Genomic DNA, 26,947 nt, shown 5'->3' on the forward strand with positions numbered 1-26,947 from the left:
GGTCAAGGAGAGGTTGAAAATTACCGTGAATATGCCTGCCAGCTGTTCTGCGCATGCTCTGAGAACGAGCCCTGGAATAACCTCGATCCCCGCGGCCTTGCAGGTGTTGACCTGATTGTAATCCGTTGTGGACTGTAGCCCCTGCCACATGTGGTGGGCATCGGAGCCTGTATAATATGATTCCACCTTATTTATATCAATCAAATCAAATCACAATGTATTTGTCACATACACGTGTTTAGCAGATGTTATTGCGGGTGTAGCGAAATGCTTGTGTTTCTAGCTCCGACAGTGCAGTAATATCTAACAATTCACAACTATACACACAATACACACAACCTAAAATATTAATAATGGAATTAAGGAATGTATAAATATTAGGATGAGCAATGTCGGAGTGGCATAGACTAAAATACAGTAGAATAGAATACAGTATATACATGAGTAAAGCAAAAATATGTAAACATTATTAGAGTGACTAGTGTTCTATTATTAAAGTGACCAGAGGTTCCATGTCTATGTATACGGGTCAGCAGCCTCTAAGGTGCAGGTTTATGTAACCGGGTGGAAGCCGCCTAGTGATGGGTATTTAACTGTCTGGTGGCCTTGAGATAGAAGCTGTTTTTCAATCTCTCGGTCCCAGATTTGATGCACCTGTACTGACCTTACCTTCTGGATGATAGCGGGGTGAACAGGTAGTGGCTTAGGTGGTTTTTGTTCTTGATGACCTTCTTGTCCTTCTTGTGATATCGGGTGATGTAGGTGTCCTGGAGGGTAGGTAGTTTGCCCCCGGTGATGCGTTGGGTGAACCGCACCACCCTCTGGAGAGCACTGCTGTTTCGGCCGGTGCTACTGCTGCACTAGGCGGTGACACAACCTGACAGGATGCTTTCAATTGTGCATCTGCAAAAGTTTGCGAGGGCTCCAGGTGCCAAAGCAAATTTCCTCAGCCTCCCGAGACCGAAGAGGCGCTGTTGCGCCCTCCTTACCACACTGTCTGCGTGGGTGGACCACCCCAGATCGTCAGCGATGTGTAATCAGAGGAACTCAAAGCTTCGGTCCCGTCTCTGTATTGTCCTTTTGCTTGTTTGATGACTGTGGAGGTCATAGTGGGACTTCTTGTACTTGTTCCTGTCCTCAACCGTAACCATATTATACAACATTCCCCATAAGATCTGAAAACTCCCTCGGGTAGTAGAAGGTTCAACATTTGACCAGCAGATATTCCTAGATGGGTGAACAATGGGTCGACACTTCGAGTCAGCACACCAGTTGTTGTTGATGAAGAGGCAAACACTTCCCCCCCTCTCGATTTCCCTGATTCCACTGTCCTGTCCGCACGGTGAATGGAGAATCCATCGAGTTGGATAGCCATGAGGGGTATCTTGTCTGAGAGCCATGTTTCAGAAAAGCAAAGAATATTGCATTCGAGAATCCGCAATCGCAGGTCAACCATCTTGGCCAGTAGAATGGAGGGAAGATATGGTCGGTTTTCCCTTTGCCATAATGTCGCCAGGATCCCCCATCTCATATGTTGATATCACTGTCTGTAACGCCCTGGCCATAGAGAGGGGTTTTTTGTTCTTTATTTTGGTTAGGCCAGGGTGTTACATTGGGTGGGCGTTCTATGTTCGTTTTCTAGGTTTGTATTTCTTTGTTTTGGGCCGTGTGTAGCTCCCAATCAGGCACAGCTGAAGTTCGTTGTTCCTGATTGGGAGTCACACATAAGGAGCATGTTTTTCCTTTGGGTTTTGTGGGTAATTGTTTCTGTTGAGTGTTTTGCACCTGACAGGACTGTTTGGCTGTCAGTTTTCTCGTTTTGTTTTGTGTAGTGTTCTTTATTAAATTAAAATCACGATGAACACTAACTCCGCTGCGCCTTGGTCTACTCTCTCTCCCGACAGCCGTTACACTGTCATTCTTATTGGCCTATAGCCATAAAGGCAGGCATTAATAGGTATCCATAAGACACTACCTCCTAATGTTCTCTGCTTAGTTCTTCTTGTCACTTGTGTGTCCTGTTGTGTGACCTGTTGTAACCTCATGTTGTCTTGCATCTTAATTTAACTTTTTAAATTCCTCCAAGGCCAATAAAGTGAACTGAAGAAGTGAACAAATCGTGTGTTACAGTCTTCATTGGCCCATAGACTTCACTAGGTCTACTAGACTTCACTAGGCCGACTAGCCTTCATTAGGCCTACTAGACTTCACTAGGCCTGCTAGACTTTACTAGGCCTGCTAGACTTCACTAGGCCGGCTAGACTTCACTAGGCCTACTAGACTTCACTAGGCCGACTAGACTTCACTAGGTCTACTAGACTTCACTAGGCCGACTAGACTTCACTAGGCCGGCTAGACTTCACTAGGTCTACTAGACTTCACTAGGCCGCCTAGACTTCACTAGGTCGCCTAGACTTCACTAGGCCTGCTGGACTTCACTAGGCTGCCTAGACTTCACTAGGCCGGCTAGACTTCACTAGGCCTGCTAGACTTCACTAGGCCGGCTAGACTTCACTAGGCCTGCTAGACTTCCCTAGGCCGTCTAGACTTCACTAGGCCGACTAGACTTCACTAGGCCGACTAGACTTCACTAGGCCGACTAGACTTCACTAGGCGTACTAGACTTCACTAGGCCGACTAGACTTCACTAGGCCGACTAGACTTCACTAGGCCTACTAGACTTCACTAGGCCGACTAGACTTCACTAGGCCTACTAGACTTCACTAGGCCTACTAGACTTCACTAGGCCAACTAGACTTCACTAGGCCTACTAGACTTCACTAGGCCTACTAGACTTCACTAGGCCGACTAGACTTCACTAGGCCGACTAGACTTCACTAGGCCTACTAGACTTCACTAGGCCGACTAGACTTCACTAGGCCTACTAGACTTCACTAGGGCCTACTAGACTTCACTAGGGCCGACTAGACTTCACTAGGCCGACTAGACTTCACTAGGCCGACTAGACTTCACTAGGCCTACTAGACTTCACTAGGCCGACTAGACTTCACTAGGCCGACTAGACTTCACTAGGCCGACTAGACTTCACTAGGCCAGTGCTGAGTTTGTCGCCCTCTACCGGTATTAGGTCTGGGTGCATGCAGTACATCTCAGCGGTCTGGAGCCGCGCGCAGCTGTCAAACCGAACGGAGGAGGACAGATGATAGTTTGTAACAGAGTGACAGTTGTCCGTTGTGCCACTGACTGACCGAGTAGCCCACGGAATTTATGTCGGCCTGTTACCAGGTCTCACACTAGATAGTTTAGGAAATGGCTGCCACATGTTGACAGCAGTCTTGGAAAACAAAGTGTATTGGCCCACATTTGTAAAAATATATATTTTATTCGTCTAAATAATTTATTCATGCCCATAGCATATCTGACAGTTTATAAGTAGACTATAGTTTACGAACATGGCAGGCTGTCTACGTTTTAAGGTAAGCCGCTAACCCCCTCTACCTCTTCACGCGCTTGTGTGGCACAGCCTAGCCAGTGACCACCTGACTCCTGCGCGCGATCGCAGCTCAACCTATAGCTCTGTCCCAGGCATACGAGAGATAGCCAGACAGGGCCTTTCGAAAATAGACGGGACCCCTTTGACCCCTTTCCCATATCCCCTCCCTCCTCTCCTTCTCTCTCTGTCCCCCTTTCAGACCCCCTCCCTTCTTGCTCGTCTCGCAGCGTCATAGTTGTACCTCGCGTCCGCCGCCAAGTCCGCACCAAGTGTACAAAACTGGACCACAGAGAACCAGAGAAAACACTCCAATAAGCACGGCGCGTTACCGACAACAGAAAACGACCAAGGGAAGGGGGAGTGGAGAATTCGGAGGGCGAACGACCGGTGGAGATACCCAACAAATACCGAGCTGAGTGAGTTGCCTCAATTAACCTAAAGCAGCCGTGTTCTACTATCATTAATAACGTCAATAGCCGTCGACGCCGCAGTTGAATGCTGCGACAGCTTCTTTTACCGCATTGCCAGTGTGTGCGTAATGCTGGGAAAGTCATAGATTGTGACAATGTGACTGCGCACTTTTTATCCGCGGACAGTGTCGAGCTTTAAGTTGTGACTGCTGAACCAAATGGAGCACGTTGTGCAGGGCCAGAGGGTGGAGGGGGAGGGGGGGGGGGGGGGTTGCCCCCCCTTATTTCCTTATAGGGGTAACATTATTAGGCTACTGTGGTAGGTTTCCAGATGTGTGCGTGCTTACGCGTACGCGCATAAGGATTGTGTGTGTGCGTGTATTTGTGTGTATTCGCCAATATTCTTGTTATTGACAGATCAGGGAGATCTGTTTCATTTTCCTATTTGGGATGGTTAGGCCCTCTCCCCAGAGCCCCAGTGGTAAGGTTAGAGCTGGGGGTGGGAACGGACAGTTTGGCATGTCTATATTAGGAAAGTGACCATGTCATTCTTTTGCTCTGTCTGGAGAGCCATGCCAGAACAGAGCAGAGAATATAAGAACTAAGGCCTATCACAGCTACAGACAGACAGACAGACAGGCAGGCAGGCAGGCAGGCAGGCAGGCAGGCAGGCAGACAGACAGACAGACAGACAGACAGACAGACAGACAGACAGACAGACAGACAGACAGACAGACAGACAGACAGACAGACAGACAGACAGACAGACAGACAGAACTTGTCTGTACTCTAATGGAGGTAGTTGAATGCATTGATTGTTAGTCTCTCTGGATAAGAGTGTTTCCTAGGCGGTTACAATGTAAATGGAATGGTTTCTGGGATATGAACAAACATGCAGTAATGGAAATCTATGCATTCCTATCTTTTTGCTCTGAACGGTTTGTTTCTAATGAGTACCTTATTATACTGTTATAAACTGTTTAGTAAAGAGTAGGCTTACCTTATTATACTGTTATACTCGCACTATATTACACTCTGTTACACCCTATTACACTCTATTACACTCTGTTACACTCTATGACACTCTATTATACTCTGTTACAATGTATTACACTCTATTATACTCGCACTATATTACACCCTATTACACTCTGTTACACTCTATGACACTCTATTACACTCTGTTACACTGTATTACACTCTATTATACTCGCACTATATTACACCCTATTACACTCTGTTACACCCTATTACACTCTGTTACACCCTATTACACTCTATTACACTCTGTTACACTGTATTACACTCTATTATACTCACACTATATTACACTCTGTTACACCCTAGTACACTCTATTACACCCTATTACACTCTATTACACTGTATTACACTCTATTATACTCTGTTACACTCTATTACACTATATTACACTCTGTTACACTGTATTACACTCTGTTACACTCTATTACACTCTATTTACACTCTGTTACACTCTATTACACTTTATTACACTCTGTTACACTCTATTACACTCTATTTACACTCTGTTACACTCTATTACACTCTATTATACTCGCACTATATTACACTCTATTACACTCTATTATACTCTGTTACACTCTATTTACTCTCCGTTACACTCTGTTGCACTCGGTTACACTGTATTACACTCTATTACACTCTATTATACTCTGTTACACTCTATTACACTCTATTATACTCGCACTATATTACACTCTATTACACTCTATTATACTCTGTTACACTCTAGTTACTCTCCGTTACACTCTGTTGCACTCGGTTACACTCTGTTACACTCTATTACACTCTATTTACACTCTATTTACTCTCGGTTACACTCTGTTGCACTCGGTTACACTCGGTTACACTCGGTTACACTCTATTTACCACTCTGTTACACTCTGTTGCACTCGGTTACACTCAGTTACACTCTATTTACACTATGTTACACTCTGTTACACTCAGTTACACTCTATTACAGTCCTTTTTCTCTCGGTTACACTCTGTTACACTCGGTTACACTCTATTACACTCTGTTCACGTTTCTTATGATAACTGTGTCATGTTGCTGAGTAGAGCTGGGATCAGGACTCACACAGCAGAGACCTTGTATGTGGTGACTGGAATTCCCTGATAACACACACCCAAGAAATAAGCGGAACTAAGGCCTATCAGATGTTGGGTCGTGTAATGCTGCATACTTACATACATGCTGTGGCAAATCATAAAGCACTTGGGTGAGCACATATTTGGCTGTTATCTTGGAAACAGATTAAGCCAGTTGTGGATTTACAGGTAGTTTCAATGGTTTCTAGTCTTGGACTACTTTTTCGGCATCTATCTGATAGTAAGAGCTCGTATTAGATACACATTACTGAAGGGCAGTTGTTCCAGTAAACTGAGGTTAGTTGAGTCAATATCAGAACCATTATAACACCAAGGACTCATGATTGACAGGACTGGTTTGTTCATCTCCAGTAGTCCAGTAGAGACACTGATTCTATGCTGCTATGTGTTTCGGTCTTCATTGGGTCTCCAAAAAGGTCTCCATCTCCAAAAATCCCAACAGCTTAACTTGACTTTCTTCTCTGAACGGAGAGTTGTTTTACTACAGTATTTCATTTCGCCATTCAGAGAGATTGCTCAGGTCCTAATTCTCCTGGGCTCCTGTCTGCAGGGGCAGCTGGGTAATTTTGGATGTGGGTTTTAGTGCCAGCCTATGGCCTTTCTTCTGTATGTGTGTGTCCATGTCCACGTACCCTTCATTTCCATATATACAGGAAATATTCTGTTTATCACAGATGTACATATTATCCAACAGTACTTACTTCTATATAGTATTACGTTACATACAGACTACTGCAGTTTGAGTTTATATCTTGACTTAATGCTTTACTTCTATATAGTATTACGTTACATACAGATACTGCAGTTTGAGTTTATATCTTGACTTAATGCTTTACTTCTATATAGTATTACATTACATACAGACTACTGCAGTTTGAGTTTATATCTTGACTTAATGCTTTACTTCTATATAGTATTACATTACATACAGATACTGCAGTTTGAGTTTATATCTTGACTTAATGCTTTACTCATTTATCTTGTGGTCTGATCCCATATCTTCATCAGCTGTGTTTGTGTGTGTGTGTGTGTATGTGTGTATGTGAGTGTTGTATTACTATCAGCAACAGACACATAACAACTCAACCGTGTTATATTACTATCAGCAACAGACACATAACAACTCAACCGTGTTATATTACTATCAGCAACAGACACATAACAACTCAACCGTGTTATATTACTATCAGCAACAGACACATAACAACTCAACCGTGTTATATTACTATCAGCAACAGACACATAACAACTCAACCGTGTTATATTACTATCAGTAACAGACACATAACAACTCAACCGTGTTATATTACTATCAGCAACAGACACATAACAACTCAACCGTGTTATATTACTATCAGCAACAGACACATAACAACTCAAGTGTTATATTACTATCAGCAACAGACACATAACAACTCAACCGTGTTATATTACTATCAGCAACAGACACATAACAACTCAACCGTGTTATATTACTATCAGCAACAGACACATAACAACTAAACCGTGTTGTATTACTATCAGCAACAGACACATAACAACTCAACCGTGTTATTTTACTATCAGCAACAGACACATAACAACTCAACCGTGTTATATTACTATCAGCAACAGACACATAACAACTCAACAGTGTTATATTACTATCAGCAACAGACACATAACAACTCAACCGTGTTATATTACTATCAGCAACAGACACATGACAACTCAACCGTGTTATATTACTATCAGCAACAGACACATAACAACTCAACTGTGTTATATTACTATCAGCAACAGACACATGACAACTCAACCGTGTTATATTACTATCAGCAACAGACACATAACAACTCAACCGTGTTATATTACTATCAGCAACAGACACATAACAACTCAACCGTGTTATATTACTATCAGCAACAGACACATAACAACTCAACCGTGTTATATTACTATCAGCAACAGACACATAACAACTCAACCGTGTTATATTACTATCAGCAACAGACACATAACAACTCAACCGTGTTGTATTACTATCAGCAACAGACACATAACAACTCAACCGTGTTATATTACTATCAGCAACAGACACATAACAACTCAACCGTGTTATATTACTATCAGCAACAGACACATAACAACTCAACCGTGTTATATTACTATCAGCAACAGACACATAACAACTCAACCGTGTTATATTACTATCAGCAACAGACACATAACAACTCAACCGTGTTATATTACTATCAGCAACAGACACATGACAACTCAACCGTGTTATATTACTATCAGCAACAGACACATAACAACTCAACCGTGTTATATTACTATCAGCAACAGACACATAACAACTCAACCGTGTTATATTACTATCAGCAACAGACACATAACAACTCAACCGTGTTATATTACTATCAGCAACAGACACATAACAACTCAACCGTGTTATATTACTATCAGCAACAGACACATAACAACTCAACCGTGTTGTATTACTATCAGCAACAGACACATAACAACTAAACCGTGTTGTATTACTATCAGCAACAGACACATAACAACTCAACCGTGTTATATTACTATCAGCAACAGACACATAACAACTCAACCGTGTTATATTACTATCAGCAACTGACACATAACAACTCAACCGTGTTATATTACTATCAGCAACAGACACATAACAACTCAACCGTGTTATATTACTATCAGCAACAGACACATAACAACTCAACCGTGTTATATTACTATCAGCAACAGACACATAACAACTACACTTGACTTTTGACACTTCCATCCTAATATACCATCGTGTGTGTTTCGCAGAATGCCAAGAGGCATAGCTTGTCAATGGAAGAGGTGAGATCAGTCCCATGATTCAGATCATTTAAGTTGGTTTGATATTACTTCTCTTGGTCAATAAGAGTTTCAACATTTCTTGAATGATTGATTAAATGCATGATTGATTGACATTGCATATCTGTAATTGTCACTTCCTCACTCACTCATGTTTCCCTCCTTCACTCACTCTTCTTCTCTCTCTCTCTCCCCTCTCCCTCTCCCCACCTCTCCCATATGTATCTTCCCCTCTCACTCTTCCTCACTCCATCTCTCTGTCCACCCACACCCCCCTCCTCGTCGCCCCTCTCTCACTCTTCCTCACTCCATCTCTCTGTCCCCCCACACCCCCCTCCTCGTCGCCCCACTCTCACTCTTCCTCTCTCCATCTCTCTGTCCCCCCACACCCCCCTCCTCGTCGCCCCACTCTCACTCTTCCTCACTCCATCTCTCTGTCCCCCCACACCCCCCTCCTCGTCGCCCCTCTCCCACTCTTCCTCACTCCATCTCTCTGTCCCCCCACACCCCCCTCCTCGTCGCCCCTCTCTCACTCTTCCTCTCTCCATCTCTCTCTTCATCTTTACCCCCTCCCTTCTTTGTCTCCATAGCGATGAGTCGCAGCATCGTACGACAGAGTAAGTTCCGGCATGTCTTCGGACAGGCGGGGAAGACGGAGCAGGGCTATGATGACATTCGCGTTTCCAAGGTGACGTGGGACAGCTCGTTCTGTGCCGTCAACCCAAAGTTCCTGGCCGTCATTGTGGAGTCCAGCGGGGGCGGAGCCTTCCTCGTCCTGCCCCTCTCTAAGGTCAGTCAGCCCTTAAAGGTGCAATCTGGGATTCAAACAACAACATAGTAGACACCCTGCCAGGGACAGGGCTGGAGGTCAGTCAAACCTTAAAGGTGCAATCTGGGATTCAAACAACAACAGAGTAGACACCCTGCCAGGGACAGGGCTGGAGGTCAGTCAGCCCTTAAAGGTGCAATCTGGGATTCAAACAACAACATAGTAGACACCCTGCCAGGGACAGGGCTGGAGGTCAGTCAGCCCTTAAAGGTGCAATCTGGGATTCAAACAACAACATAGTAGACACCCTGCCAGGGACAGGGCTGGAGGTCAGTCAGCCCTTAAAGGTGCAATCTGGGATTCAAACAACAACATAGTAGACACCCTGCCAGGGACAGGGCTGGAGGTCAGTCAAACCTTAAAGGTGCAATCTGGGATTCAAACAACAACATAGTAGACACCCTGCCAGGGACAGGGCTGGAGGTCAGTCAAACCTTAAAGGTGCAATCTGGGATTCAAACAACAACATAGTAGACACCCTGCCAGGGACAGGGCTGGAGGTCAGTCAGCCCTTAAAGGTGCAATCTGGGATTCAAACAACAACATAGTAGACACCCTGCCAGGGACAGGGCTGGAGGTCAGTCAAACCTTAAAGGTGCAATCTGGGATTCAAACAACAACAGAGTAGACACCCTGCCAGGGACAGGGCTGGAGGTCAGTCAAACCTTAAAGGTGCAATCTGGGATTAAAACAACAACATAGTAGACACCCTGCCAGGGACAGGGCTGGAGGTCAGTCAGCCCTTAAAGGTGCAATCTGGGATTCAAACAACAACATAGTAGACACCCTGCCAGGGACAGGGCTGGAGGTCAGTCAAACCTTAAAGGTGCAATCTGGGATTCAAACAACAACATAGTAGACACCCTGCCAGGGACAGGGCTGGAGGTCAGTCAAACCTTAAAGGGGTATTCTGCAATTGCTACATCCATTTTTTTACTTATAAATTAATTACATATACCCATTGACTCTTATTACTTATAAATGCCTCATGACCTTAGTTCAACTGTCGTAGCCCATCAGAACCGAAAATATAAGCTTGTTTTACTTCAATGTTTGTGAACAAAGTAAATATAAAAAAAAAACACACGATATAGCCTCAAAACATGGTTAAAAGTATAATGTTGATATCATGGATGGTCTGTCCATGCATCCATAGCCGTCTATGAATTTGAGCGTGACATTTCTCCAGCCCCATCCCTCAGCTTTTTACAGAAACAGAGACAAGGTGGTGGCTTTTGTTATTGTTTCAACTGCTGATTGTCGCTTAATCTGTTTTTGACCTTTGCCTGTATATTTGAACTTATCCTGAAAGTAGTCTGTCATCCATGGTTCGGATTTGTTTCAAAAGCCACTACTAGTACTAACTTAACGTAATAGCCACTGCCAAAGTGATGGGGAAAACTCAGGGACAAGTTCAAATCAAATCGCACTGTACTTGACCTTTAAAGGTGATTTATGCTTCAGCTGATATCTGTGTCATTTACAGTGAATGTGATCTCTGCTAAAGTCGGGGAAATGGCCTTTAAACGTCAAGTGCAGTGCGATGTCAGTTTGTTTGAATACCAGCCTTGGTTTGAAGTTCCTTAGAGGTGATTTAACAAAATATTATGAACACAATGAGCTTTCTGTGTTGGGCAGTTGAATTGGACTGTGTTGTCAGATATATACATCTCAGTGAACTTCTACAGTCCAAGCTAAGTCTTAGGTCCCAAGTGTGTTTTGTTAAAATGTCAGAGTGGTGTGTTACCTTTCTCTAGTCTAGCTGATATGCCTGATGGGAACAGCATTGATTGTGTGGGCATGATTGAGCTCAATTCAAAAGTTATATATTCAGTCAATATTGTGTTTATGTGTGAGAGTTCACTTCTAATCAGTGGCATAACGCAGTTTCACAGGACCCTCCCTCAAGGTGCGAGCAAGGCCCCCCCCCCCAAAAAAAACATGTTATTTTTCTAATTATTTTGGGGGATTTATTTTGCCATAGGGCATAGAGAACAATTTGCAATTTTATAGTTAATGTCATGTTATTTTACACATTTTGCCATTAGGCTGAGAGAAAATGAATCCCCCCTTTCCCCGAGTCTCACGTTTCGCCCTTCTCTCTAGAGCCAAATTCACCAAGTGTTTTCTTTGTGCACCAGTTTCTTTCCACGGGAAATAACACACAGAAACAATAGAACAAAATAAATATGTTAAAAGGAGACAAGGCAATCATCTAGATAGATAAGTATAGATTAACACACTCCCCTCTAAAACAAAATGACAGATGGAAACTTTACACGTGCCGGTTGCTGAAGGTTTAGTCTGGCCTTAAGTACCCTGCTCTCTCTTTAGAATACACTGGAGGGGATTGTTCCTACCACCGACTGAAAGCTCAGACTAACTAACCACCTGTTTAGTAAAACCTGCCAAGACAAGACAGATACTTAGAGGATTTACAAAGTTCTAGACTGGTAAGATAGTAGTTGCCATTCATTCAAGGTTTAGTTAGATGTTTATATTAGTGTTTGCCTCATGATGAAGGCAGCTTATCATCTAAAAGTTAGCTAATTACAGTTATAGATGTATTGCATTGCAGCAGTAGAGTTCCAAGCAAGCTGCCTTGTTTTTCTTTCTGTGTTAATAACAGGGAATGTTTGGTGCCCTTGGTTGAGTGTCCTTGCTAGGGGAAGAATTCAGCTGGAACTCTAAGGTGGTGTTGAAGTTGTTGTTATCTGAGTTCTCGTGTTTTTCCCTAGAGGATAAAGCTCCCGATGTGTTACTGTCGGTTCTGCACAGGCCTTGCTCTCTTCGCAGTCTATCCACACACAGCAAGGTGTTACCTGAAGCAGGGTTTCCCAACCTTCACTCAGACAGGGCAGGTCTCTCTGCCCCCTGCCTGAAGGCGTCCGCATGCTTCCCAGCCAAAACAGTTCAGAAGAGTTTGTGCATATACTGTAGTATGACGACATTCTGTGACGTTTTTGTTTGTTTTGGAATTCAGTGAGTCTTTTCGGGCAGACAACATTTTTTATTGAAGGAAGACGAAGTTCGGCGCCGAAGTCAACGCCCCATTGTCGGTGATTGGTCAACAGTAGGGATTCTTCAATAAAGTGTTTGTTGTCATTAGGGTTTCACATTTTGGGGAATATTCAGAGGTTGACACTTTCTGTGGGAATTAATGGGAATATATGGGAATTAACTGAAATATATGCGAAATAATATTAATACCATTTAAATGTAGATGTTTTTTGCATTGCGTATATTTACCATATCATATGGAGTCAGAAACATAAACCTTTTACCTTATCATAAGTAGACATAGTATTTCTCTTTTCAGCAAAAGCCATTTGCTATGTTTTTCCTACCATTGTATTTAGAAATATTGCTACAGGCCTAGGCATATCGAACTGCTTTTCACTGCCTGCTGCAACTCAACAATCAGCTATTTGCCACGCGCTGCCCAAATTGCACGTTTAAAGCAATCCACAACAAATTCTTTAAAAGAAGCAAATGATCCTCTGTGGCCAAATCATGCTCTCTGATGTAGTATTTTGAATTAATTCATTAATTTCTACATATGCACGAGTAATTATATAGCTAATCTTTGCAGATGTAATAAAATGTACTTCAGGGAAAGCTTATCATCCCCTAGCCTGTAGGATGTGCTGCCTATGCTGTCCAAGGTGAATGTAACCGGTGCATAAAACAGCACTGTGTCTGCTCACTGCTGAGATAAAGGCATGCAGGCTAGTAGCTTCTCTCCGAGCGATGCTCTGCATGGTCCTAAAGAAAGCCTTTCAATACACCAAACAGTCATTGCATTTTAATCGGGATTTGAATTATTTGGGATACCCTGCCGTACCCAGAGGGATACCCTAACGTACCCAGAGGGATACCCTGCCGTACCCAGTGGGATACCCTGCCGTACCCAGAGGGATACCCTGCCGTATCCAGTGGGATACCCTGCCGTACCCAGTGGGATACCCTGGCATACCCAGTGGGATACCCTGCCGTACCCAGAGGGATACCCTGCCGTATCCAGTGGGATACCCTGCCGTACCCAGTGGGATACCCTGGCATACCCAGTGGGATACCCTGCCGTACCCAGAGGGATACCCTGCCATACCTAGAGGGATACCCTGCCGTACCCAGAGGGATACCCTGCCATACCCAGTGGGATACCCAGTGGGATACCCTGCCGTACCCAGAGGGATACCCTGCCATACCTAGAGGGATACCCTGCCGTACCCAGAGGGATACCCTGCCATACCCAGTGGGATACCCAGTGGGATACCCTGCCGTACCCAGAGGGATACCCTGCCGTACCCAGAGGGATACCCTGCCGTACCCAGAGGGATACCCTGCCGTACCCAGTGGGATACCCAGTGGGATACCCTGCCGTACCCAGAGGGATACCCTGCCGTACCCAGTGGGATACCCTGCCATACCCAGAGGGATACCCTGCCGTACCCAGAGGGATACCCTGCTATACCCACCGGGATACCCAGTGGGATACCCTGCCGTACCCAGAGGGATACCCTGCCGTACCCAGAGGGATACCCTGCCGTACCCAGAGGGATACCCTGCCATACCCAGTAGGATACCCAGTGGGATACCCTGACATACCCAGTGGGATACCCTGCCGTACCCAGAGGGATACCCTGCCATACCCAGTGGGATACCCAGTGGGATACCCTGCCATACCCAGTGGGATACCCTGACATACCCAGTGGGATACCCTGCCGTACCCAGAGGGATACCCTGCCATACCCAGTGGGATACCCAGTGGGATACCCTGCCGTACCCAGAGGGATACCCTGCCATACCCAGTGGGATACCCAGTGGGATACCCTGCCGTACCCAGAGGGATACCCTGCCATACCCAGTGGGATACCCTGCCATACCCAGAGGGATACCCTGCCATACCCAGAGGGATACCCAGTGGGATACCCTGCCGTACCCAGAGGGATACCCTGCCGTACCCAGAGGGATACCCTGCCATACCCAGAGGGATACCCTGCCATACCCAGTGGGATACCCTGCCGTACCCAGAGGGATACCCTGCCATACCCAGAGGGATACCCTGCCTTACCTAACTGACACCCCTGATTCCTTGGGGGCCATTGGACCTAGAGATTCTCACAAATGTTCACTCCAGCGGGGTTCCCGGGTGGCTCAGTGGTCTAAGACACTGCATCTCAGTGCTAGAGGCATCACTGCAGACCCCGAGTTTTAATCCAGGCTGCATCACATCCGGACGTTATTGGGAGTCCCATAGGGCGGTGCACAACTGGCCCAGGGTTGTCTGGGTTTGGCCGGGGTAGGCCGTCATTGTAAATAATATTTTGTTCTTATCTGACTTACCTAGTTAAATACAGGTTAAATAAATATAAAATAAGCAGTGACCACTGGACAAGGTTTTGGGGCCGGGGAACATCACATTGATGCAGACATATTCTGATCTCTGAAACTGACAGTAAATCTCAACAACTGTCTGTCTATCTATTAGTGAAAAACAGACAGACAAAGAGAGCGAGGGGGAGAGCGAGGGGGAGAGCGAGGGGGAGAGAGAAAGAGAGGAAAGGAACACTGCCGCTACCTCTCTCTCCAACCAAGGTGAACTGAAGTTACTGAATATCCTCTTCACTTCAGAGTGAGGAGAGTTATATATATGCTGCAGGGCTGGACAGAGAGAGGGAAGAGGAGTGGGAGAGAGGGAGACATGGTTATAATGTATATTAGAGGGCTGGACAGACAGAGGGAAGAGGAGAGGGAGAGAGAGACATGGTTATACTGTATATTACAGGGCTGGACAGACAGAGGGAAGAGGAGTGGGAGAGAGGGAGAGACATGGTTATACTGTATATTACAGGGCTGGACAGACAGAGGGAAGAGGAGTGGGAGAGAGGGAGAGAGGGAGACATGGTTATACTGTATATTACAGGGCTGGACAGACAGAGGGAAGAGGAGTGGGAGAGAGGGAGAGAGAGACATGGTTATACTGTATATTACAGGGCTGGACAGACAGAGGGAAGAGGAGTGGGAGAGAGGGAGAGAGACATGGTTATACTGTATATTACAGGGCTGGACAGACAGAGGGAAGAGGAGTGGGAGAGAGGGAGAGACATGGTTATACTGTATATTACAGGGCTGGACAGAGAGAGGGAAGAGGAGTGGGAGAGAGGGAGAGAGAGACATGGTTATACTGTATATTACAGGACTGGACAGACAGAGGGAAGAGGAGTGGGAGAGAGGGAGAGAGAGACATGGTTATACTGTATATTACAGGGCTGGACAGACCGAGGGAAGAGGAGTGGGAGAGAGGGAGAGAGAGACATGGTTATACTGTATATTACAGAGCTGGACAGACAGAGGGAAGTGGAGTGGGAGAGAGGGAGAGAGAGACATGGTTATACTGTATATTACAGGGCTGGACAGACAGAGGGAAGAGGAGTGGGAGAGAGGGAGAGAGAAACATGGTTATACTGTATATTACAGGGCTGGACAGACAGAGGGAAGAGGAGTGGGAGAGAGGGAGAGAGAGACATGGTTATACTGTATATTACAGGGCTGGACAGACAGAGGGAAGAGGAGTGGGAGAGAGGGAGAGAGAGACATGGTTATACTGTATATTACAGGGCTGGACAGACAGAGGGGAGAGGGAGAGAGAGACATGGTTATACTGTATATTACAGGGCTGGACAGACAGAGGGGAGAGGGAGAGAGAGACATGGTTATACTGTATATTACAGGGCTGGACAGACAGAGGGAAGAGGAGAGGGAGAGAGAGAGAGAGAGAGACATGGTTATACTGTATATTACAGGACTGGACAGACAGAGGGAAGAGGAGTGGGAGAGAGGGAGAGAGAGACATGGTTATACTGTATATTACAGGGCTGGACAGACAGAGGGAAGAGGAGTGGGAGAGAGGGAGAGAGAGACATGGTTATACTGTATATTACAGGGCTGGACAGACAGAGGGAAGAGGAGTGGGAGAGAGGGAGAGAGAGACATGGTTATATTGTATATTACAGAGCTGGACAGACAGAGGGAAGAGGAGTGAGAGAGAGGGAGAGAGACATGGTTATACTGTATATTACAGGGCTGGACAGACAGAGGGAAGAGGAGTGGGAGAGAGGGAGAGACATGGTTATACTGTATATTACAGGGCTGGACAGACAGAGGGAAGAGGAGTGGGAGAGAGGGAGAGACATGGTTATACTGTATATTACAGGGCTGGACAGACAGAGGGAAGAGGCGTGGGAGAGAGGGAGAGAGAGACATGGTTATATTGTATATTACAGAGCTGGACAGACAGAGGGAAGAGGAGTGAGAGAGAGGGAGAGAGACATGGTTATACTGTATATTACAGAGCTGGACAGACAGAGGGAAGAGGAGTGAGAGAGAGGGAGAGAGACATGGTTATACTGTATATTACAGAGCTGGACAGACAGAGGGAAGAGGAGTGAGAGAGAGGGAGAGAGACATGGTTATACTGTATATTACAGGACTGGACAGACAGAGGGAAGAGGAGTGGGAGAGAGGGAGAGAGAGACATGGTTATACTGTATATTACAGGGCTGGACAGACAGAGGGAAGAGGAGTGGGAGAGAGGGAGAGAGAGACATGGTTATACTGTATATTACAGGACTGGACAGACAGAGGGAAGAGGAGTGGGAGAGAGGGAGAGAGAGACATGGTTATACTGTATATTACAGGGCTGGACAGACAGAGGGAAGAGGAGTGGGAGAGAGGGAGAGAGAGACATGGTTATACTGTATATTACAGGGCTGGACAGACAGAGGGAAGAGGAGTGGGAGAGAGAGAGAGACATGGTTATACTGTATATTACAGAGCTGGACAGACAGAGGGAAGAGGAGTGGGAGAGAGAGAGAGACATGGTTATACTGTATATTACAGGACTGGACAGACAGAGGGAAGAGGAGTGGGAGAGAGGGGAGAGAGACATGGTTATACTGTATATTACAGGGCTGGACAGACAGAGGGAAGAGGAGTGGGAGAGAGGGAGAGAGAGACATGGTTATACTGTATATTACAGGGCTGGACAGACAGAGGGAAGAGGAGTGGGAGAGAGGGAGAGAGAGACATGGTTATACTGTATATTACAGGGCTGGACAGACAGAGGGAAGAGGAGTGGGAGAGAGGGAGAGAGAGACATGGTTATATTGTATATTACAGGGCTGGACAGACAGAGGGAAGAGGAGTGGGAGAGAGGGGAGAGGGAGAGAGAGACATGGTTATACTGTATATTACAGGGCTGGACAGACAGAGGGAAGAGGAGTGGGAGAGAGGGAGAGAGAGACATGGTTATACTGTATATTACAGGACTGGACAGACAGAGGGAAGAGGAGTGGGAGAGAGGGAGAGAGAGACATGGTTATACTGTATATTACAGGGCTGGACAGACAGAGGGAAGAGGAGTGGGAGAGAGGGAGAGAGAGACATGGTTATACTGTATATTACAGGGCTGGACAAAGAGAGGGAAGAGGAGTGAGAGAGAGGGAGAGAGACATGGTTATACTGTATATTACAGGGCTGGACAGACAGAGGGAAGAGGAGGAGGGAGAGAGAGACATGGTTATACTGTATATTACAGGGCTGGACAGAGAGAGTGAAGAGGAGTGGGAGAGAGAGAGAGAGAGACATGGTTATATTGTATATTACAGGGCTGGACAGACAGAGGGAAGAGGAGTGGGAGAGAGGGAGAGAGAGACATGGTTATACTGTATATTACAGGGCTGGACAGACAGAGGGAAGAGGAGTGGGAGAGAGAGAGAGACATGGTTATACTGTATATTACAGGGCTGGACAGACAGAGGGAAGAGGAGTGGGAGAGAGGGAGAGAGAGAGACATGGTTATACTGTATATTACAGGGCTGGACAGACAGAGGGAAGAGGAGTGGGAGAGAGGGAGAGAGAGAGACATGGTTATACTGTATATTACAGGGCTGGACAGACAGAGGGAAGAGGAGTGGGAGAGAGGGAGAGAGAGAGACATGGTTATATTGTATATTACAGGGCTGGACAGACAGAGGGAAGAGGAGTGGGAGAGAGGGAGAGAGAGACATGGTTATACTGTATATTACAGGGCTGGACAGACAGAGGGAAGAGGAGTGGGAGAGAGGGAGACATGGTTATACTGTATATTACAGGGCTGGACAGACAGAGGGAAGAGGAGTGGGAGAGAGAGAGGGAGAGAGATGGTTATACTGTATATTACAGGGCTGGACAGAGAGAGTGAAGAGGAGTGGGAGAGAGAGAGAGAGAGACATGGTTATATTGTATATTACAGGGCTGGACAGACAGAGGGAAGAGGAGTGGGAGAGAGGGAGAGAGAGACATGGTTATACTGTATATTACAGGGCTGGACAGACAGAGGGAAGAGGAGTGGGAGAGAGGGAGAGAGAGACATGGTTATACTGTATATTACAGGACTGGACAAACAGAGGGAAGAGGAGTGGGAGAGAGAGAGAGAGACATGGTTATACTGTATATTACAGGGCTGGACAGACAGAGGGAAGAGGAGTGGGAGAGAGGGAGAGAGAGACATGGTTATACTGTATATTACAGGGCTGGACAAAGAGAGGGAAGAGGAGTGAGAGAGAGGGAGAGAGAGACATGGTTATACTGTATATTACAGGACTGGACAGACAGAGGGAAGAGGAGTGGGAGAGAGGGAGAGAGACATGGTTATACTGTATATTACAGGGCTGGACAGACAGAGGGAAGAGGAGTGGGAGAGAGGGAGAGAGAGACATGGTTATACTGTATATTACAGGGCTGGACAGACAGAGGGAAGAGGAGTGGGAGAGAGGGAGAGAGAGACATGGTTATACTGTATATTACAGGACTGGACAGACAGAGGGAAGAGGAGTGGGAGAGAGGGAGAGAGAGACATGCTTATACTGTATATTACAGGGCTGGACAGACAGAGGGAAGAGGAGTGGGAGAGAGGGAGAGAGACATGGTTATACTGTATATTACAGGGCTGGACAGACAGAGGGAAGAGGAGTGGGAGAGAGAGAGAGAGAGACATGGTTATATTGTATATTACAGGGCTGGACAGACAGAGGGAAGAGGAGTGGGAGAGAGGGAGAGAGAGACATGGTTATACTGTATATTACAGGGCTGGACAGACAGAGGGAAGAGGAGTGGGAGAGAGGGAGAGAGAGACATGGTTATACTGTATATTACAGGGCTGGACAGACAGAGGGAAGAGGAGTGGGAGAGAGGGAGAGAGACATGGTTATACTGTATATTACAGGGCTGGACAGACAGAGGGAAGAGGAGTGGGAGAGAGGGAGGGAGAGAGAGACATGGTTATACTGTATATTACAGGGCTGGACAGACAGAGGGAAGAGGAGTGGGAGAGAGGGAGAGAGAGACATGGTTATACTGTATATTACAGGGCTGGACAGACAGAGGGAAGAGGAGTGGGAGAGAGGGAGAGAGAGACATGGTTATACTGTATATTACAGGGCTGGACAGACAGAGGGAAGAGGAGTGGGAGAGAGGGAGAGACATGGTTATACTGTATATTACAGGACTGGACAGACAGAGGGAAGAGGAGTGAGAGAGAGGGAGAGACATGGTTATACTGTATATTACAGGGCTGGACAGACAGAGGGAAGAGGAGTGGGAGAGAGGGAGAGAGAGACATGGTTATATTGTATATTACAGGGCTGGACAGACCGAGGGAAGAGGAGTGGGAGAGAGGGAGAGAGAGACATGGTTATACTGTATATTACAGGACTGGACAGACAGAGGGAAGAGGAGTGGGAGAGAGGGAGAGAGAGACATGGTTATACTGTATATTACAGGGCTGGACAGACAGAGGGAAGAGGAGTGGGAGAGAGGGAGAGAGAGACATGGTTATACTGTATATTACAGGGCTGGACAGACAGAGGGAAGAGGAGTGGGAGAGAGGGAGAGAGAGACATGGTTATACTGTATATTACAGGGCTGGACAGACAGAGGGAAGAGGAGTGGGAGAGAGGGAGAGAGAGACATGGTTATACTGTATATTACAGGACTGGACAGACCGAGGGAAGAGGAGTGGGAGAGAGGGAGAGAGAGACATGGTTATACTGTATATTACAGGACTGGACAGACAGAGGGAAGAGGAGTGGGAGAGAGGGAGAGAGAGACATGGTTATACTGTATATTACAGGACTGGACAGACAGAGGGAAGAGGAGTGGGAGAGAGGGAGAGAGAGACATGGTTATACTGTATATTACAGGACTGGACAGACAGAGGGAAGAGGAGTGGGAGAGAGGGAGAGAGAGACATGGTTATACTGTATATTACAGAGCTGGACAGACAGAGGGAAGAGGAGTGGGAGAGAGGGAGAGAGAGACATGGTTATACTGTATATTACAGGGCTGGACAGACAGAGGGAAGAGGAGTGGGAGAGAGGGAGAGAGAGACATGGTTATACTGTATATTACAGGGCTGGACAGACAGAGGGAAGAGGAGTGGGAGAGAGAGAGAGACATGGTTATACTGTATATTACAGGGCTGGACAGACAGAGGGAAGAGGAGTGGGAGAGAGGGAGAGAGAGACATGGTTATACTGTATATTACAGGGCTGGACAGACAGAGGGAAGAGGAGTGGGAGAGAGGGAGAGAGAGACATGGTTATACTGTATATTACAGGGCTGGACAGACAGAGGGAAGAGGAGTGGGAGAGGAGAGAGAGACATGGTTATACTGTATATTACAGGGCTGGACAGACAGAGGGAAGAGGAGTGGGAGAGAGAGAGAGAGAGACATGGTTATACTGTATATTACAGGGCTGGACAGACAGAGGGAAGAGGAGTGGGAGAGAGGGAGAGAGAGACATGGTTATACTGTATATTACAGGGCTGGACAGACAGAGGGAAGAGGAGTGGGAGAGAGGGAGAGAGAGAGACATGGTTATACTGTATATTACAGGACTGGACAGACAGAGGGAAAAGGAGTGGGAGAGAGGGAGAGAGAGACATGGTTATACTGTATATTACAGGGCTGGACAGACAGAGGGAAGAGGAGTGGGAGAGAGAGAGAGAGAGAGAGACATGGTTATACTGTATATTACAGGACTGGACAGACAGAGGGAAGAGGAGTGGGAGAGAGGGAGAGAGAGACATGGTTATACTGTATATTACAGGGCTGGACAGACAGAGGGAAGAGGAGTGGGAGAGAGGGAGAGACATGGTTATACTGTATATTACAGAGCTGGACAGACAGAGGGAAGAGGAGTGGGAGAGAGGGAGAGAGAGACATGGTTATACTGTATATTACAGGGCTGGACAGACAGAGGGAAGAGGAGTGGGAGAGAGGGAGGGAGAGACATGGTTATACTGTATATTACAGGACTGGACAGACAGAGGGAAGAGGAGTGGGAGAGAGGGAGACATGGTTATACTGTATATTACAGGGCTGGACAGACAGAGGGAAGAGGAGTGGGAGAGAGGGAGAGAGAGACATGGTTATACTGTATATTACAGAGCTGGACAGACAGAGGGAAGAGGAGTGGGAGAGAGGGAGAGAGAGACATGGTTATACTGTATATTACAGGGCTGGACAGACAGAGGGAAGAGGAGTGGGAGAGAGGGAGAGAGAGACATGGTTATACTGTATATTACAGGGCTGGACAGACAGAGGGAAGAGGAGTGGGAGAGAGGGAGAGAGAGACATGGTTATACTGTATATTACAGGGCTGGACAGACCGAGGGAAGAGGGAGAGAGAGATGGTTATACTGTATATTACAGAGCTGGACAGACAGAGGGAAGAGGAGTGGGAGAGAGGGAGAGAGAGACATGGTTATACTGTATATTACAGGGCTGGACAGACAGAGGGAAGAGGAGTGGGAGAGAGGGAGAGAGAGACATGGTTATACTGTATATTACAGGGCTGGACAGACAGAGGGAAGAGGAGTGGGAGAGAGGGAGAGACATGGTTATACTGTATATTACAGGGCTGGACAGACCGAGGGAAGAGGAGTGGGAGAGAGGGAGAGAGAGACATGGTTATACTGTATATTACAGGGCTGGACAGACAGAGGGAAGAGGAGTGGGAGAGAGAGAGAGACATGGTTATACTGTATATTACAGGGCTGGACAGACAGAGGGAAGAGGAGTGGGAGAGAGGGAGAGAGACATGGTTATACTGTATATTACAGGACTGGACAGACAGAGGGAAGAGGAGTGAGAGAGAGGGAGAGAGAGAGAGACATGGTTATACTGTATATTACAGGGCTGGACAGACAGAGGGAAGAGGAGTGGGAGAGAGGGAGAGAGAGACATGGTTATACTGTATATTACAGGGCTGGACAGACAGAGGGAAGAGGAGTGGGAGAGAGGGAGAGAGAGACATGGTTATACTGTATATTACAGGGCTGGACAGACAGAGGGAAGAGGAGTGGGAGAGAGGGAGAGAGAGACATGGTTATACTGTATATTACAGGGCTGGACAGACAGAGGGAAGAGGAGTGGGAGAGAGGGAGAGAGAGACATGGTTATACTGTATATTACAGGGCTGGACAGACAGAGGGAAGAGGAGTGGGAGAGAGAGAGAGACATGGTTATACTGTATATTACAGGGCTGGACAGACAGAGGGAAGAGGAGTGGGAGAGAGGGAGAGAGAGACATGGTTATACTGTATATTACAGGGCTGGACAGACAGAGGGAAGTGGAGTGGGAGAGAGAGAGAGAGAGACATGGTTATACTGTATATTACAGGGCTGGACAGACAGAGGGAAGTGGAGTGGGAGAGAGGGAGAGAGAGACATGGTTATATTGTATATTACAGAGCTGGACAGACAGAGGGAAGAGGAGTGGGAGAGAGGGAGAGAGAGACATGGTTATACTGTATATTACAGAGCTGGACAGACAGAGGGAAGAGGAGTGGGAGAGAGGGAGAGAGAGACATGGTTATACTGTATATTACAGGGCTGGACAGAGAGAGGGAAGAGGAGTGGGAGAGAGGGAGAGAGAGACATGGTTATACTGTATATTACAGGGCTGGACAGACAGAGGGAAGAGGAGTGGGAGAGAGGGAGAGAGAGACATGGTTATACTGTATATTACAGGGCTGGACAGACAGAGGGAAGAGGAGTGGGAGAGAGAGAGAGACATGGTTATACTGTATATTACAGGGCTGGACAGACAGAGGGAAGAGGAGTGGGAGAGAGGGAGAGAGAGACATGGTTATACTGTATATTACAGGACTGGACAGACAGAGGGAAGAGGAGTGGGAGAGAGGGAGAGAGACATGGTTATACTGTATATTACAGGGCTGGACAAACAGAGGGAAGAGGAGAGGGAGAGAGGGAGAGAGAGACATGGTTATACTGTATATTACAGGGCTGGACAGACAGAGGGAAGAGGAGTGGGAGAGAGGGAGAGAGAGACATGGTTATACTGTATATTACAGGACTGGACAGACAGAGGGAAGAGGAGTGAGAGAGAGGGAGAGAGAGAGAGACATGGTTATACTGTATATTACAGGGCTGGACAGACAGAGGGAAGAGGAGTGGGAGAGAGGGAGAGAGAGACATGGTTATACTGTATATTACAGGACTGGACAGACAGAGGGAAGAGGAGTGGGAGAGAGGGAGAGAGAGACATGGTTATACTGTATATTACAGGGCTGGACAGACAGAGGGAAGAGGAGTGGGAGAGAGAGAGAGACATGGTTATACTGTATATTACAGGACTGGACAGACAGAGGGAAGAGGAGTGGGAGAGAGGGAGAGAGAGACATGGTTATACTGTATATTACAGGGCTGGACAGACAGAGGGAAGAGGAGTGGGAGAGAGGGAGAGAGAGACATGGTTATACTGTATATTACAGGACTGGACAGACAGAGGGAAGAGGAGTGGGAGAGAGGGAGAGAGAGACATGGTTATACTGTATATTACAGGGCTGGACAGACAGAGGGAAGAGGAGTGGGAGAGAGAGAGAGACATGGTTATACTGTATATTACAGGGCTGGACAGACAGAGGGAAGAGGAGTGGGAGAGAGGGAGAGACATGGTTATACTGTATATTACAGGGCTGGACAGACCGAGGGAAGAGGAGTGGGAGAGAGAGAGAGACATGGTTATACTGTATATTACAGGGCTGGACAGAGAGAGTGAAGAGGAGTGGGAGAGAGGGAGAGAGAGACATGGTTATACTGTATATTACAGGGCTGGACAGACAGAGGGAAGAGGAGTGGAGAGAGAGGGAGAGACATGGTTATACTGTATATTACAGGGCTGGACAGACAGAGGGAAGAGGAGTGGGAGAGAGGGAGAGAGAGACATGGTTATACTGTATATTACAGGGCTGGACAGACAGAGGGAAGAGGAGTGGGAGAGAGGGAGAGAGAGACATGGTTATACTGTATATTACAGGGCTGGACAGACAGAGGGAAGAGGAGTGGGAGAGAGGGAGAGAGACATGGTTATACTGTATATTACAGGGCTGGACAGACAGAGGGAAGAGGAGTGGGAGAGAGAGAGAGACATGGTTATACTGTATATTACAGGGCTGGACAGAGAGAGTGAAGAGGAGTGGGAGAGAGAGAGAGAGAGACATGGTTATACTGTATATTACAGGGCTGGACAGAGAGAGTGAAGAGGAGTGGGAGAGAGGGAGAGAGAGACATGGTTATACTGTATATTACAGAGCTGGACAGACAGAGGGAAGAGGAGTGGGAGAGAGGGAGAGAGAGACATGGTTATACTGTATATTACAGGGCTGGACAGAGAGAGTGAAGAGGAGTGGGAGAGAGAGAGAGAGACATGGTTATACTGTATATTACAGGGCTGGACAGACAGAGGGAAGAGGAGTGGGAGAGAGGGAGAGAGAGACATGGTTATACTGTATATTACAGAGCTGGACAGACAGAGGGAAGAGGAGTGGGAGAGAGAGAGAGACATGGTTATACTGTATATTACAGGGCTGGACAGACAGAGGGAAGAGGAGTGGGAGAGAGGGAGAGAGAGACATGGTTATACTGTATATTACAGGGCTGGACAGACAGAGGGAAGAGGAGTGAGAGAGAGGGAGAGAGACATGGTTATACTGTATATTACAGGGCTGGACAGAGAGAGTGAAGAGGAGTGAGAGAGAGGGAGAGAGACATGGTTATACTGTATATTACAGGGCTGGACAGACAGAGGGAAGAGGAGTGGGAGAGAGGGAGAGAGAGACATGGTTATACTGTATATTACAGGGCTGGACAGACAGAGGGAAGAGGAGTGGGAGAGAGGGAGAGAGAGACATGGTTATACTGTATATTACAGGGCTGGACAGACAGAGGGAAGAGGAGTGGGAGAGAGGGAGAGAGAGACATGGTTATACTGTATATTACAGGGCTGGACAGACAGAGGGAAGAGGAGTGGGAGAGAGGGAGAGAGAGACATGGTTATACTGTATATTACAGGGCTGGACAGACAGAGGGAAGAGGAGTGGGAGAGAGGGAGAGAGAGACATGGTTATACTGTATATTACAGGGCTGGACAGACAGAGGGAAGAGGAGTGGGAGAGAGGGAGAGAGAGACATGGTTATACTGTATATTACAGGGCTGGACAGACAGAGGGAAGAGGAGTGGGAGAGAGGGAGAGAGAGACATGGTTATACTGTATATTACAGGGCTGGACAGACAGAGGGAAGAGGAGAGGGAGAGAGAGACATGGTTATACTGTATATTACAGGACTGGACAGACAGAGGGAAGAGGAGTGGGAGAGAGGGAGAGAGAGACATGGTTATACTGTATATTACAGGGCTGGACAGACAGAGGGAAGAGGAGTGGGAGAGAGGGAGAGAGAGACATGGTTATACTGTATATTACAGGGCTGGACAGACAGAGGGAAGTGGAGTGGGAGAGAGAGAGAGAGACATGGTTATACTGTATATTACAGGGCTGGACAGACAGAGGGAAGAGGAGTGGGAGAGAGGGAGAGACATGGTTATACTGTATATTACAGGGCTGGACAGACAGAGGGAAGTGGAGTGGGAGAGAGAGAGAGAGACATGGTTATACTGTATATTACAGGGCTGGACAGACAGAGGGAAGAGGAGTGGGAGAGAGGGAGAGACATGGTTATACTGTATATTACAGGGCTGGACAGACAGAGGGAAGAGGAGAGGGAGAGAGAGACATGGTTATACTGTATATTACAGGACTGGACAGACAGAGGGAAGAGGAGTGGGAGAGAGGGAGAGAGAGACATGGTTATACTGTATATTACAGGGCTGGACAGACAGAGGGAAGAGGAGTGG

General features: G+C 46.7%; 1 protein-coding gene across 2 annotated transcripts in view; it reads left to right on the forward strand.

Moving 5' to 3' along the window:
* The first annotated feature begins 3,545 nt into the window (after positions 1-3,545).
* Positions 3,546-26,947, forward strand: part of coro6 (coronin 6) — a 68,970-nt gene continuing 45,568 nt past the window's right edge. Inside the window, exons 1-2 of one of the 2 annotated variants that reach the window (XM_045690171.2) lie at positions 3,546-3,870; positions 9,448-9,647. In XM_045690171.2, coding sequence (XP_045546127.1) covers positions 9,450-9,647 — 198 coding nt within the window. In that variant the 5' untranslated portion in view covers positions 3,546-3,870; positions 9,448-9,449. The remainder of the gene's footprint in view (positions 3,871-9,447; positions 9,648-26,947) is intronic. The other variant, XM_045690172.2, reaches the window with a different exon arrangement.

The sequence above is a fragment of the Salmo salar genome, chromosome 11 (genome assembly GCF_965601325.2).
Source record: "Salmo salar chromosome 11, fSalSal1, whole genome shotgun sequence".
Taxonomy (NCBI): Eukaryota; Metazoa; Chordata; class Actinopteri; order Salmoniformes; family Salmonidae; genus Salmo; species Salmo salar.